The following is a 14,868-nucleotide window of genomic DNA, read 5'->3' as shown; positions in this document are numbered from 1 at the left end:
CCTCTCTAGTTTTAGACACCCACGACGATATCAAGTTATTCCATGGCATGCCCCGATGACCCTATATTTACTCGAAGGCAAGGAATAGTATTGACAGAATTAGTAACTATCAATCAACGCTCTTCCGGGTTCATCTTCCCCTATCCAACACTCTTGAGCTCTCACGCTACTAGAGCCGCGCAGGCAATAACATTAATCCTCTTCATCTCTACTTTTTTTCGCCCCCTTTTTCCATTTTCATTAAAACGCGCACTCCTGTATGATCTTGGGCTTCGACTTCCACATGTCAGGGGAAACGGCTTTTTCGAAAGGAATTTTTCTTTCTCATCCCCCAATCATTCTTTCCTAGAGGCTGGCGTTGCTGCCATGAACCTTACTCGGCGCTCAGCCGCCTTATTGTTTATATCGCGACAAAATCGACGGGGATACTTATGTGAATGCAAATATTATTGTACACTTTCAAATCACCACACGGCAGGCGTGTTTGTATTCTCTGCTTTCTCCCGAAGCTCCAAGGTGTAGGTATTTCGTTGATCATGGTGCCTTGATGGTGCCTATTAGTTCCGAGTGTTCAATAGTTATTGACACTTATTTACCGTTGGCTGCGACCAATTGCAAATCACCTCCGTTTCTTAACGTGATTTCTTATAATACAGTTGTCTTCATTCTGCCACTCTGTCACTTTCTCAATAAATATTGTCACATCCATTGATGCAAATCTGTATCTGTATTCTTGTATCATGGGGTGTAACAGTTAAATTCCATCACGCGTTCTTGCATCAGGGCAGAACATCCGACCTTCGCAAATTCTCCGCCATCCGATCGCAGAATTTTCGGCAGAACCTGCAGGAGTGACGAGCGTGTTCAGTCGACGACAACCCGCCGTAACTGGGGTCAGGGGTACAGTTCATGATATGTGAGTTCTCCCGCATGAATTACTGATTTGAACCGTCTCTTCGCAGCTTTCCACTCTGCAACTCGGTTGTTCAACTTATGCTATCTGTGTGCTGTCAGTAAAGAACAATTGTTTCAGTCTGACCCTACGTCCGCTGCCTCATTTCTGTCGGCTGTGCCTGTTGTGGATGTGACACGGCTGTTGCACCACCAGCTTCACTGAAAATTGATCTTTGTACTCAGTTTACACTTCTGGCTAGTTTCGCTGATTGAGACTCAAAGCGACCCAAGGACGCTTACCGATGCAGCCCTGGCAATACGCGGCACCAGCACGGTGAATATCCAAGTGGCGGAAATGAGAAGTTGCGCGATACCCGGCCAAATATAATCCTCATTCATGATGATGATGCTGTATGCACCGGCAGCAGACCAAACGAGAGCCTCGACCAAAGCGACAAATGAGAGTAGTATGGTGCGCCATAAAGGAACAGGATTGTCGATGACAAGGTCGTCTGTTTTTCCCCTTGACTATCCAGAGCTTCGGCCTCGCACAAGGTCAAGAAACTGCGTCAGGGCGATTTAATAGATCTAGCAAGTGGACGAGTGAATGCAGGAATCCGGGGTATGGAGAAGAGACACAACGCTAAGACGAGCCCAAGGGAGGTGCGTACGCAGGCATCTGATAAATCAGGTGCATTGATGCCTGGGCATAATTGAATCACCATTGCTCTCCAGAGAAGCTTTTGGACGGGCTATCCCGTTCACTTTTTGAAGTGGTAGTGGTAATTGTAGTCGACAGTGGTGAGTAAACCTGTCGAATTCTAGAGTAACAGTAAGGAACACGTTGAACGTACGTTCGACAAGCTTGTTCAACTGTGGTCAACGCTTGTTGGAACAACTCATTGCCATTACATAAACGGGGCCAATACTGATATGTAAGTTAGGTGGACCAAGTTGCATATTACTTACATATCAGTATTGCCCCCATAATGCAACGGTGCGCAGTATCAGCGGCACTACGCAAGATTGCCGCGGGCAGAAGAAACTTACTAGTACGGTACGCAGTATCAAGCTCAGCGGCCATGCAGCGGCTAATATTGCGACAGGCTGCATCAAGTACTGAAGTACTGACAAATGATATTAGTACCTTGCGCTCAGCACGCAAGATGCGGCAAGAATGTATCTGCCTTCAGGACAATCTTTTCGCACAGATTGCCAGGGGTCCTTTGACAGTGCATATGACACAAGTGCCCTGGCAAATATCCATTTTTATCTCGAATACCCACCATCGTAGCGCCCCTGACGCGCGCCTGTTCCCAAGTTCCTACACGTGACCAGCGTGATAAAAAGTGACCGAGGACAATATTAATGTCTATTGATCAGAAGCCTTCTGCGTCAAACGGCTACTCAGTTACATTGGTAATATTGCGGACATGTTCTGTCACAATCAACAGAATGGAGTAAAAGTTCATCTGTTTTTCGAAATATCAGAAACTGCTGTAATTGAAGCTATACTGCGTGCAGCGTCTCGTTTCATATTACTCACAAGTTGACGTTTTCCGCCACTGACAATATAATGCACTCCAGGTTAATATCTAAATTATGTTTAAAAAAGCAAGTAGGAATAAAGTGGAATCTTCTGTTTATCTGACAAGACGACCAGCGCAACGGTAAGAATGAGGACAGGGATGGGTTCCTACTGCGAACCATCCATAGATATAAGAAAGAAAAAACCACGACAATAATGATAGTTGGCACTGGACAGAAGGAGTGTGTGACTAGTGTGTGGTACCGAATATGATCGATAGGAAAGTGGCCCAGGTCGAAGCTTACTACTAAGCCCGTGGCAGTCCTCGATTCATCGAAGATGCTGGTTTTGTCTAACAATTTGGGAAGATTCCTTGGGTACCTAGTAAAAACAGCATTTAATGCGGGGCAGCTTTCAGTTACATCGACGAGGGGCTTACCAGGATAATACCAGAACGTTACAGTCAAAATCATGTACAAGCCTAGAGAGTGCATTGAGTACGAAACGCACCCAAAAATACCACAGAAACTTACACATGAGGATCATTCCTTCCAACCAATTTGACTTGCCGTCCTGCACGACGTAATTGACAGTAAGGACTATTTTCTCCTTCCGATTAGCACGTTCTCCAGCATCAATTCATTCACGCACCGGAAAGAAACAGGACAATAGATTCCAGCGGGTCAAAGAGAAGTGTCAGTGGCTTATTCATAATCCAACCAAGTGTCACGATGAATCTGAAACCATCTGAGTAAATACTGTGTAAAAATGGACAAAAGCACAACGCACGGAATCACAAAGAGCGCAATTTGCTGAAAACGGTGAGTCGCCATAGAAGCCATGTCTGTAGGGACGAACTCACAATACTCGAACCCACAGCAACGCCCAAGCTCAAAGTCAGTTTATCCTTGACGGATACCGTAACTGCAGTAACGTGCTCCGCTGCATTGCCGACGATCGGAAGCAAAATAATACCAACGAACTCCTTGTTGATCAACCCGGATGAAGTCATGCCATCAATTGAGTCAACGAGGAACTCTGCAGTAACAGCAACCAACTAAAGCGAAAGAATTGAGAACTTTGTGTAACTGTCACGGCAAGCACGTACCACAGTTACGACAACCAAAAGCCAAATGCACACAGTAAGGTTCATCAATGGTTGCTCGAGAGCCTCAGTCTCCAATGATGCTATGGAATTTGTCCCAGGTTCTACATCAGGGTTGGCATCTGCGGGGGGCGACAACGTTGTGGCTGCCTCTCTGTCATGCGTCGAACTTGGGGAATGTACTGTTTCGCCGTCCGTGATATTCCCACGTGTCCTGTGCAACCGGAATGGGTTGTGGCCTGCGTACGCCTTGGTTTGTTGCATATCTCCGCTGTCATCATCGTAGAGGCCTTTGTGCGAAAATAACTGGAAAACCAGATATGAGGCGTAGACTGGATGATTGGAATGGGTTTAGTCAATTGCTAAGAAAAACATTTTGTTGACCCACTGAAAAGGAGAATGATTGCAACCTATACGAAGAACATAAGACCAAACATTACAAACAAATAATCCACGTACGCCATGGCTAGTTTTCAATATGTTGTAATCGGTCGACAATTCGTCATATTCTGGTTGACCCTGAAGAGCCATGTGAAAAGCCCCAGGTAACAGAACAGCAATCACGCTGATGGTCAGTAATGACGAATTAAGTTGCACAGCACCTAAGCCATAGACGCAAGCATCAACAGTCTGGACCAACTTGAAACAAGCAACTGCGCACTTTGACCAAATCCCTGTTCCGAGAAGCGGAGACCACCGGCAAAGAAACACATGCCCAGTACCAGTACTACACATATTAATTTATTTCGTTGTAGTAAGCCTAAACACTTACAGAGATTGCTCAGGATAGAGCCCACCACTATAGAAAAATAACACATGTCAGGTTAAGGGAAGCTGCAACAGAGTAGAACTGTGGGACACATACAGGACGACTGAACGATTGTAAGCTGACACTTCGCGAGCGCAATGATCTAAAATGGGTCAATTGATCATTGCACAAGCTGCTGGAGGCTAGCACGACGTACCGATACAATGAGTTCGACGCTGTGCGTGAAAGGAAACAAGGTAAGAAAGTGATCAACTGAGAAAAAAACTTACTGACGCATTTCCCTATAAGCCGTCAAATTTCAGCGAGATAAAAGACCGACACATGAGTCACTAACCAATGTGGCGTTGAGAAGACCAGCTAGAGTTTGACCGACTCGTAGTGACAGCTCGTCGGTCGCGAAGGCGAGAAGCTGCGAGTACATCAAACCTGAACAATAGCGAAAATGAATCTATGTTACCTTGGCTAGCGGTATGATAGCCAGAAATGTAACTGGAGCGATGTGTAAGGTAGGTTGCAGTGAAGGTCAAATCGTGTACTTACAAACAAATATTAGAGTGTTCTGATCGGGAAGAGCAAAGTTTATGGCCCACTTTCGGACATCATGCGTCAGATGGTCCAAGCCAAGACAGAAAGAAACATACAGATATCGGGATAAAGACCAACAAGACATTTAGCCCTAGAAGACAATATAAACGCAGTGCATTGGTTGCAAGTAAATCATGTCACATGAAGCAAAAACAATCGCTTGAATGCTTCTCCACACGGTGGGGGCTTTGGCTATCCGTTTTTCTGGTTGAGCCATTAGAGTTGCAGCTCTTCTGAGCTTGGCAAGCCAATTGAGGGAGTTCTTTTGACGTTTGCTGCCTGAAGTACTTATGCGTGGTCGATTGGCAGATGCGGATGATCTTTGGGTAAGCGGAAACGTTTCCTCTACAGCATTGAGCGCACGGACGCTATTTGCAGTGGAATGAGCCATTTCTGAAGGCCCGTCACGTAGGGAACCTGTCCGTGGTGGCAAGGATGATGAGCAAGATCCATGGTTGTGATGGCTTTTGGAGAATCTAAACCTACCCATGGTACACAGCAATGGCGGCAAGAGGGCAGTCGTTGATGCTGCTGCGTTGAAAGCGCTAGCCTTTAACTGTGGTGCCCTTGCCGTTGTGCCAAGAATTCCGTGTTCTAAACAGCTTTTCTGGAAACCACGCTCTATATATGATCGATGATCGATGACGGAGATCTAATTGAAGTTGCTGCAAACACCAAGGCCAAGCTTAAAGCACTTTCTATAGTCCCCACGCCGCATCCAAGACAATTCACAACGGTGATTGTCTTGCAAGTTGCAAGTTACAAGTTACAAGTTAACTGTACCTTGTGCGCACAATTGAAACGTGTTCAGTTCGACAATAGCAGTCACAAGCGTGGCATCGGCTATGCCTGTCAAGTCTATTATTTGATTAGCCTTGAAGCGGCATAACTACCCACTTCTGCCGAATTACTTATGAATGTTTGGTAGAAAGTGTCCAACTTTTCACTTACACTGGGGCCACTGGACACATAAAAGTCAACTCCGCAGTCTCGCAATTGTAGACGCCCCTCCGTCAAATTACAGTTCATGGTCTCAGAGCAGCTCGGATATGGAAGAATGCCAGTATGTAGCAGTGACATTGCCTCGCGGCACGCCCATTAATATGTTCGGGCTCCAAATACTTACCGCAGGCTGTCCAGTCGAATGGTAAGTAGAGACGCGTTTCACAACGTTATTCGCTTGGACTGGTGACAACGCTGACCCTTACAGCCGACCCATCGACGCGGAGCTTTGTGGTGAGTAGGCTGGGGGGCGGGGGGGTTCGAGTCTAATGAAGGGCGTAAGATGAAATGGATTTCGGACATACGTTTTCACCGATTGCTACTCCCAAAAGGGCCTGGAGAACTATACGGTGGATCGGGTCAGCCGAGCCGAAAGCTTGTGAGCCACTGTCCATCGACCTCTTTTCCGGCAAATTTCCAATAGGCATGGAGGCTGACATGGCAATAGGGCATGATATGATCTAGCCTTGATATCTGCACGGTGCTCTAAAGAAAGAGATCAAGATATGATTGGACTATATTGTGAAGCTATATTCACCTTGATGTTGGATTCAGTCACCGAAGAGAGCGAGTCCTACAGCGCGGAGATTATGCGGGCACTGGGAGAGATGAAAATAGCCATGAAAGTGACCATCTGGACCAAAGGGCTGTTCGAGAAAGCAAACCGTTCCGGGGTGAACTACCCTGAGCTGAGAGCTGAACTTATATACATAAGGTTCCAGACACGAAACACAGAACCACAAACTCCCATTATGACAGGCGTGCCACAAGATGGATACCCCGCGCCTCGATGACTCGCTCAGAAGGAAACCGAGCCAGTGCAGCAACGCAGTTGAATATTGAGACGTCGTTCCGGTATGAAAACTCTATGAGTTTCCAGTTTATAAAGTATGCTTACAGTAACATGGGCAGCATTCATCGAAGACCAAGAGGTGTACGAAAGTAACGAAACCCACCCAGAAGTTAAGGGAGAAACACAAAATGACGTGATTTTGTAATCCATTGTGCCGTCATTACCTCTGCAGCAGCTCAAAAACTCAAATTTTGCTTCTAATGCATTATCTCTTACACAGAACAGTATACCACACGTTCTCACAACGTACCTAGAATTTTCCGCCACGAAAATTGTGCAGGAAACGCGTCTAGATCGTGCTTCAAACGCGTCAACAACCACGTGACCTGGAAATTTTCGGCCCGTCTTTGTGTTATCAATTGATGGAACCGAGCTAGCTCGGAGGCTGACTCATAACAGGGCGCTCGACACTCGGCTCCAAGTCGACTCCATCCTTGTCTCGTTGTATAATCTTGCAAAAACCCGCCTCACTATCTCCTCTCTTAGAATGGCTTCAGAATCCAATCCAAATGGCACAGTTGCTGTTTCCTTGCCAAGTAGAGAAGGAAACATAAACACTGAGCCACCAGTATGGCCTTTGGACGCCAGTGGAACACTTACCCCACCACTGCCGGCGAGATGTGACAGGCACGATCGCCTGGATGGCGTCTGCTGCAAAGACTTGAAAGACGACGATGACCGCACGCTTATCGATCCTGATGTCATTCGTGATATGTAAGTAATTGTCTCGGTTTCATCATATCGGACAGAACATTGAGATAATTCGCAGTGTCATTGGACTGTCAGACGGCTTGACAGTCCCCTTTGCTCTAGCAGCAGGTCTTTCATCTTTGGGCACCTCAAGATTAGTTGTCGCTGGCGGAATAGCTGAACTCATCGCTGGTGCTATTTCTATGGGCATTGGTGGCTTCTTAGCATCTTCGGCAGAGCGGGATCATTATCATTACATGCGACGCCACATATCGGCTCGGGTGCAACGGAGCTGCGTTGGAGAAATGGAAAGGGAAGTATGTGCTGTACTTGTCCCCATAGGTGTCGACGAGCAGGCGTGCCAGGCGGTCACCAAGTGTCTCAGAGATGCTGAAGTTGACCCCGAAGTCAGTGCGAACGGTTCATCGCCAGATGAAGAAGCGCAGTTGCTGAGATGGAAGGACCAAGTCGGTTTGACACCATTTTTACTCAAATTTGGAGAGGGAATGGGTGTGTATTATTTACTTTTCAATACCGCTCATGTTCATTGTTTCATTTTTAGAGGAAATCTCGATTCGTCGAGTATACTCTTCGGCGCTGACAATTGGCTTAGGGTACTTGGTTGGCGGAATCATTCCCCTCATTCCATACTTCTTTGTTCCACAAGCGCATGTAGCGCTCGTATACTCTTGTATTGTCACAGGCATCGTTCTGTTGATATTCGGAGCTGTGAAATCTCGTGTTACGGGTGCTGGGCAGGGTGTTGGAGGCTACATATGGGGAGCAGTCAGCACTCTATTGGTTGGTGGTACCGCTGCTGCTGCTGCTTTTGCTCTTGTTGCATGGCTGGAAGATTCGTAGCCACTTACATCGTATGTAAAGCTTGTACAAATCGTTATTATCATTTTGTCGTTTTTATAAGTTCCGCCGGAGATTGCTGAAATCAACAATACCACGTGGCGGCTGCGTCTAAAATCTTTAAAGATCTTGATCTTGATCATCATCACAAAAATCTAACCGCCAAGTCAAACGCTATTGTTCAAGCTATGGAGGCGTACGAAACGTATCAGACTCCTCTTTCCAGGTATTTCACTCTTCACCAAGTCAATTTCCGTCTCGATTCACTTCTGTGATAGCCGATATGCCAGCAAGGAAATGGCTCATCTCTTCTCCCCGGCAGTATGTGATCGCATCGTCTATTGCAACTCCTGCTTAACTTTATGACAAGCATCGATTCAAAACCTGGAGAGAGCTATGGCTCAACCTTGCGATTGCTGAAAAGCAGCTCGGGCTTCCTATCCCGGATGAGGCACTCGAACAGATGAAGAGCAATTTGGTGGGTAAATAGATTGGTATCACACTGTTACGTACCTCATTTTCAATGTGGCCAGGACCTTACTGCAGAACAATTCGATGTTGCTGCGAAAGAGGAAAAGAAGCGTCGCCACGATGTCATGGCGCATGTTCATACGTTCGGACAAGTTGCACCTGCTGCCGCAGGTATCATTCAGCACGTCATGTCACTGTCTTTTTCGTCCCTTTACTGAACGTGCGCTCATTTCAGCCTCGGTGCAACGTCGTGCTATGTGACAGAGTAAGAGTCGGGATTTCATTTCCGCTGTGACTTAGACTGACACCCGATTGTAGTAATGCGGACTTGATTTTCATGCGCACCGGCTTGACATTCCTCCTTAAATCGCTTGCTGTTGTAATATCACGACTCTCGGCTTTTGCTGCACAATATAGAGCACTCCCTACGCTTGGATTCACGCATTTCCAACCAGCACAGCTTACAACTGTGGGCAAACGTGCTACTCTGTGGATTCAGGTGCAATGTCTAATATATTAAAGTTCTGAATGTAACCTAACACGTATTACACGCGCAGGAGCTTCTATGGGATTTGAGGAACATTAAACGGGCACGCAACGACATCGGATTCCGTGGCGTCAAAGGCACCACGGGGACACAAGCGAGCTTCTTGACCTTGTTTGACGGTGACCATGACAAGGTCGAAGAGCTGGACAAACTTGTGACAAAACTCAGCGGGTTCGACTACGCATATCCCGTTACCTCGCAGACATATTCGAGGAAGATAGATATTGACGTCCTTGCCCCTCTCGCGTCCCTCGGCGCCACAGCGCACAAGATCGCGACAGATCTGCGGTTGCTAGCAAACCTCAAGGTCATCTTATAGCCTACTGATTCGATTTTACCGTTATTGACGGTTGTCTATTAGGAAGTGGAAGAGCCCTTCGAGTCGACGCAGATAGGGTCCTCCGCAATGGCGTACAAGCGGAATCCGATGCGCTCGGAGCGTGTATGCAGTCTTTCGAGGCACTTGATGGTCCTCCATCAAAATGCACTTATGACCTCTAGTGTACAGTGGTTTGAGCGGACACTCGATGACAGGTAATTTCCGATTAATCAAGATTTGCGGGTTGCATGCTGACATGACGATGTCAAGTGCAAACCGAAGGATAACTCTTCCTGAGGCATTCTTGACGGCTGATATAGTTCTCTCGACGCTACAAAATGTCTGTGAGGGCCTCGTGGTGTACCCGAGGGTTATCGCGCGCCGGATTTCCCAGGAACTTCCGTTCATGGCGACTGAAAATATTATCATGTCTATCGTCAAGAAGGGGGGCGATAGGCAAGAAGCTCATGAGAAGATCAGAGTAAATGACCTCTATACATATCACTGTTGTGGCACCATACTGATACTTTCATCATACTAGGTCCTCTCCCACGAAGCAGCACACCAAGTGAAGAACCTCGGCCTCGAGAATGATCTTATCGCACGTGTGCGAAACGACCCGTATTTCAGTCCTATCCATGAGGAATTAGAGCAACTGCTGGAACCGCAAACCTTTATCGGGCGGGCACCAGAGCAGGTGGACAAGTTCCTGAAGGAGTGGGTTCAACCAGCATTAGATGAGGAGGAGCTGAAAGTGGCAGTTGCGGACGGTGTTAAAGTGGAATTGAGCGTTTGACGAAGCTCTTGAGAAGTTTCATACGGGGAGGGGTGGCCACTACAAGAAGTCAAAAAAGCGAAATTCATACATATCACTAAATTTTAAGGATGTTCTTACTCTCATGACAAGATGCCGAGATCCCGGTGCGGTGTTGGAAAAGTTGAACAACCGCTAACCGCGGGTCTGTTCGCAGTAAGCTGTAACGGCGCTCACGGTTCTTTGCCAGTTGTCCGTCTTTCCGTTGCTTTCATAAAGCGCAAGGTAGTAACAGAATACCCCGGATTTTAGCGGACGGTGAGCAATTTGTTCGAATCAGTTTTTTGCCTTAGGATGATGAATTGACGATCAACGGAATGCCAGGTGTGCCATCATCTCCCACGCCGTCGCGTGTGGTCTTCTCATTTCAAGCCTTCGAATATCAACATTCTTTGCATCTATCACCCATCCTGTCATCCTTCGTAACTGCTGGTTAAAACTAAAGATCTGAGCTGCAGTACATACTATCAGAAGCGGGTATAAGAAGAAGCTGTGAGTCCTCATCCTTGTCTCTTTTAGTTATGTTCGGGCAGTCCAGCAATCCCCACGCGGCTGTGTTGTTTTTACATGTATCTGTAAAGAGTGGCCAGCTTTCGGGTCGAACTATATACAAAGTCTAACTGCGAGCTTCACCAGTTTCTCTTCGCTCTTATGGACAGTCTTCAAATCCCAGACAATTCTTATGCAGGTCCTTCTCGACACCATGGCGCTTCGCGTACTGTGTCTGTGTCTGTGCAGCCATCACCTGTAACCACGTCACAGTCCACGTCACGGAGACAAAGAGCATCACACCAAGTGGTCTCTTCGCAGCAGCAACTGCAGCAGCAAGCCGAAGATCAGCCCGCTTATCGTGATGTTTACTCGCACCCAGCTGCTGTGGCATATACTGCGGCACACCCAAGGCGTACCATTCCTAAGTTTGGGCCGTATATTTTACTTCAAACTGTTGGCGAAGGAGAGTTTGGGAAAGTGAAGCTGGGGCTACACAGTCAATGGGGAGAAGAAGTCGCTGTCAAGCTTATACGGCGAGGCAACATAGACACCTCTGTGCGGATGTCCAAGGTGGAGCGTGAGATCGAGGTTCTTCGGGTAAGAACTCCATACGTTCTAGAATCGAGTCCATGATGCCGATAACCGTCCATTCATAGACCCTCAAGCATCCCAATATCGTTCGGTTATACGACGTAATCGAAACGGACAAATATATCGGCATAATTCTCGAGTATGCCTCCGGCGGCGAGCTCTTTGATCACATCCTGGCTCATCGGTATTTAAAAGAGAAAGATGCTGCCAAGCTCTTCTCTCAGCTAATTTCGGGCGTCTGGTACATCCACCAAAAGAAGATCGTTCACCGCGACCTCAAGCTTGAAAATTTGCTTCTCGATCGCCACCGTAATGTCATTATCACTGACTTCGGATTCGCCAATCGCTTCGAGCATCGTGCAGATGACCTCATGCAGACGAGCTGTGGTTCACCTTGTTATGCCGCTCCAGAGTTAGTGATCTCGGAAGGGCTTTATGTCGGTTCTGCCGTCGACATCTGGTCCTGTGGCGTCATATTGTATGCCATGCTCGCGGGATATCTTCCTTTCGACGATGACCCTGCTAACCCTGACGGTGATAACATTAATCTGTTATATAAATACATCGTCAACACACCCCTCTCTTTTCCCGACTATGTCTCCGCGGAAGCCAGAGATCTCCTCTCTATGATGCTAGTCCCCGATCCCACACGGCGTGCTGATCTGCGGTCCATCATGGCACATCCATGGCTATCAACATATTCCTATCTCTTTGAGAAGACCGTGGATGACCTGGAGCACGTTGCAATGGAACAGCACCAGCAGAGGAGACTGGCATACCAAAGGCAAATGAGGCAGGCGGCGGCAGCCGCTGCAGCCAAAGATCCTGCCAAGGTGTCACGGACGCAGAGCGCACGGGTTGAAGGGATCTTAAACAGCGCGGTCACCTCCGCACCACCGCCAAGGAGCCACTCATACAGAGACCAACCTTCTGGCCAGCCGGAGCTGATCTATGACAGTTCAGTAGACCAGTCCATTTACTCCTCGTCTTCTCCCGCCAATACTGTTCCCGCTTCCCGGAAAGGCACAGTTTCTGCCGTCGTTATGCCGAAGACAGTACAATCGTCCAATGATGATGATCCCTTCGCACCATCTCTACATGCTGTTCATATCCCCGTTACCATCTCCAAGCCTGATGACACACCGTCGGTTGGAAGGAGCAGTAGAGAAGGTAGCTCTCAAGGAGCCCTATCTTCTCGTAACGGTCCTCCGTCATCTGTCCAACCAGATCCCACAAAGAAGAAGGGCACAATTGATAGACATACGATCCAGGTCGAGTATGCCGACCACAGTGCTCCGATGCCGGAGCTTGCTCCACATTTCAGTCAGCCTATCACCAAGAAGGACAGCTCACAGACAGGTACCTCAGATCGCATCCTTCCCACCCCAAACATCAGTACTCCTGCAAAGCAGAAGTCCAGTCACGACTCTTCCTTCAATACAAACCCAAGACCGCTTCCTGCCCCTCCTGCAGCCAGTACACCTTCCTCACGAAACCAACCATCTCAATTGTCTTCGTCGACCTTACGTGCTGCGCAAAATCGGACACCCACCGTCTCAGTTTCTCCAGCAAGTCCCCCTATGTCCACGGAGGACAAGTCGTTTCGGTCTGTCAACACAGGCAACGGAACCAATTCAACGGGCTCTGCCTCTAGCCGCCATCGGAAAGGTCTCTCCATCGACAAGTTCGGTTTGGGCAAGATATTTGGTACAAATGGTGAGCAAGCTGCAGCCAATGGATCCACATCCCGTGTGCCGTCGGAGAGCTCTGCTGCTGGGGCATCCTCCATCGTAGAGGAGAGGAGAGGTTCAGCGCAGAACAGCGTCAGCGATGTCCCAACCTCTCAGTCCAAGTCTTCGCTCCTCAGCCCAGGGGGATCCAACAGCATCACTGATGCCGAGGCAAGCAAAAAGAACCGGCGTAACACCCTCACCGTTATCGTCGAGCCCTTCAGCCGCTCAATCAAATCACTCTCAAAGAAGACGCCTGCTGGTGACACGCCGGTTAAGGACAACGAGAAGAGCGTTCCCCCGTCTGCTGTTACTTCACCTCAAAAGCAAACTGCTGTGTTCCCCACTCTGGGCAAGGTGCAGGACGGACCCACTGGCGATATGGCAGCTTCAACGACGAAGGCACGGAACGTCATGCAATGGTTCCGGAGGAAGAGTACCGCCAAGGCTGGCAGGGACGTGCCAGACGATTCCCCTGAAATGTCTGCCTATCGTAGGACAGAGTATCCTTCTCCCAGTCCTACCTCGAGAGTGGAGATCAGAAACGCGGATCTATCTAGAACACATCCCGCACAGGACGCATCCTTCTCGTTCAGCAAAGCCGGCCGCATGTTCTCGTCTTCGTCGTCGCCAAAAGATGTTTTGCGTATCCATCATGGCGCTGTCGACCAGACCACTATCACGACCAGGCCTCCCCCCGAAGTTATCAAACACGTATGCCAGGTACTGGAGGGGATGGGCATCGAGCTCAAAGCGGAGAGCGAATACAAGTACCGCTGTATCCGTGCGAAGAGGAAGAAGAGCAGTGCTATTGGCTTGGGATTCACTGGAAGTGGTAATGGGTTGGCTGCGTTCACGATGGTTGGGTCTGCAGCATCGAATGGGGTGAGTTCAACCGGTCGATGTTGTGGATTGCTCTAATTTTGATGGCCAGGTTGACAAGCGCGGATTGCCTGTGCCATCGACTTCATCGTCTGCGGGAGGGATGCTCAAAGGCTTGCTTATGCGCAGGCAGTCTTCCCAGGTATCAGGCGTGGCGCCATCCCAAGCTTCGATGGACGATGACACTGGCGCCACGGCTTCATCACCAGTCGACTCACAAACGGGCACTCATGAGGCAATTTATGGTGATACAAGCCAAGATGCAGGGGATGAAGTTCGCTTCTCAATCGAATTGACACGCATAGATCGTTTGAAAGACACGTATAGCCTTGACATTCGTCGCCTGAAAGGTAATCTCAGGAGCTACAAGTTCTTGTATGACACCATCAGAGAGTGCGTCCCGCTGCTTTGGCTGTCATTTGAACATTCACTGATCTAGTTTATAGGCGTGCCGATCTACAGCGATAATTTCAGGGCTGGAACCCTAAGCCATCGACACGCATCCATGCCCACTGCTCGCCACCGATACCCTACTCGTGCTGTAATCTCCCTCTCCTGCCTCAAGACGTACTGCCTTATGTCTCCCTTACGTCGCTGTCTGGTCTAGTTTTCATTCCACTTGTGTTCATTGCTATCGTAGCTCCTTGGTTTCTGCATTAAGTCCATCATCGCACCTTCTGAGCCTTCAGTCAGCGTCATAAAATTTCATCTTTTTCTCCCTTTATCCATCCTTGTCTT

General features: G+C 48.3%; 4 protein-coding genes across 4 annotated transcripts; 3 read left to right on the top strand and 1 right to left on the bottom strand.

Annotated features, from left to right (window-relative positions):
* Positions 1-2,436: 2,436 nt before the first annotated feature.
* HD556DRAFT_1233703 (Sodium/calcium exchanger protein-domain-containing protein) lies at positions 2,437-5,272 on the bottom strand (the record flags this gene model as incomplete). The annotated part of the gene is made up of 18 exons (XM_041297615.1): positions 2,437-2,903; positions 2,956-3,021; positions 3,074-3,159; positions 3,212-3,234; positions 3,285-3,479; positions 3,531-3,859; positions 3,916-3,937; positions 3,987-4,129; positions 4,189-4,254; positions 4,300-4,326; positions 4,393-4,438; positions 4,493-4,511; positions 4,570-4,577; positions 4,631-4,705; positions 4,754-4,785; positions 4,837-4,885; positions 4,938-4,972; positions 5,023-5,272. 18 exons carry the CDS (start codon positions 5,270-5,272, stop codon positions 2,437-2,439), a joined length of 1,938 nt encoding a protein of 645 aa, XP_041162270.1.
* Positions 5,273-7,223: 1,951 nt separating this feature from the next.
* HD556DRAFT_1431188 (VIT family-domain-containing protein) lies at positions 7,224-8,287 on the top strand (the record flags this gene model as incomplete). The annotated part of the gene is made up of 3 exons (XM_041304986.1): positions 7,224-7,450; positions 7,506-7,936; positions 7,989-8,287. The coding sequence occupies 3 exons, from the start codon at positions 7,224-7,226 to the stop codon at positions 8,285-8,287; spliced, it is 957 nt and encodes a 318-aa protein (XP_041162269.1).
* A 130-nt stretch (positions 8,288-8,417) lies between these two features.
* On the top strand, positions 8,418-10,558 carry HD556DRAFT_1357724 (L-Aspartase-like protein). Its single transcript, XM_041302527.1, has 10 exons — positions 8,418-8,510; positions 8,563-8,605; positions 8,655-8,762; positions 8,818-8,936; positions 8,991-9,020; positions 9,074-9,254; positions 9,313-9,609; positions 9,664-9,836; positions 9,892-10,102; positions 10,163-10,558. Exons 1-10 carry the CDS (start codon positions 8,473-8,475, stop codon positions 10,415-10,417), a joined length of 1,455 nt encoding a protein of 484 aa, XP_041162268.1. The 5' UTR covers positions 8,418-8,472; the 3' UTR covers positions 10,418-10,558.
* A 362-nt stretch (positions 10,559-10,920) lies between these two features.
* Positions 10,921-14,753, top strand: HD556DRAFT_265106 (Pkinase-domain-containing protein). The gene is made up of 4 exons (XM_041310068.1): positions 10,921-11,524; positions 11,584-14,133; positions 14,183-14,523; positions 14,577-14,753. Exons 1-4 carry the CDS (start codon positions 11,087-11,089, stop codon positions 14,596-14,598), a joined length of 3,351 nt encoding a protein of 1,116 aa, XP_041162267.1. The 5' UTR covers positions 10,921-11,086; the 3' UTR covers positions 14,599-14,753.
* Positions 14,754-14,868: the final 115 nt, after the last annotated feature.

This window comes from Suillus plorans, assembly GCF_016647745.1.
Source record: "Suillus plorans strain S12 chromosome Unknown HD556scaffold_17, whole genome shotgun sequence".
Lineage (NCBI taxonomy): Eukaryota > Fungi > Basidiomycota > Agaricomycetes > Boletales > Suillaceae > Suillus > Suillus plorans.
This window is presented reverse-complemented; position numbering and strand designations above follow the sequence as displayed.

What these genes read in the sequence shown, in the direction of transcription:
- HD556DRAFT_1357724 (XM_041302527.1), top strand. Translation starts at nt 8,473, where the DNA reads ATGGAGGCGTACGAAACGTATCAGACTCCTCTTTCCAG. An exon ending in TATCAGACTCCTCTTTCCAG is followed by an intron (nt 8,511 to 8,562) that starts GTATTTCACTCT and finishes CTTCTGTGATAG; the next exon opens with CCGATATGCCAGCAAGGAAA. An exon ending in CTCATCTCTTCTCCCCGGCA is followed by an intron (nt 8,606 to 8,654) that starts GTATGTGATCGC and finishes CTTTATGACAAG; the next exon opens with CATCGATTCAAAACCTGGAG.
- HD556DRAFT_265106 (XM_041310068.1), top strand. Translation starts at nt 11,087, where the DNA reads ATGGACAGTCTTCAAATCCCAGACAATTCTTATGCAGGTCCTTCTCGA. An exon ending in GTGAGATCGAGGTTCTTCGG is followed by an intron (nt 11,525 to 11,583) that starts GTAAGAACTCCA and finishes GTCCATTCATAG; the next exon opens with ACCCTCAAGCATCCCAATAT. An exon ending in GGTCTGCAGCATCGAATGGG is followed by an intron (nt 14,134 to 14,182) that starts GTGAGTTCAACC and finishes TTTGATGGCCAG; the next exon opens with GTTGACAAGCGCGGATTGCC.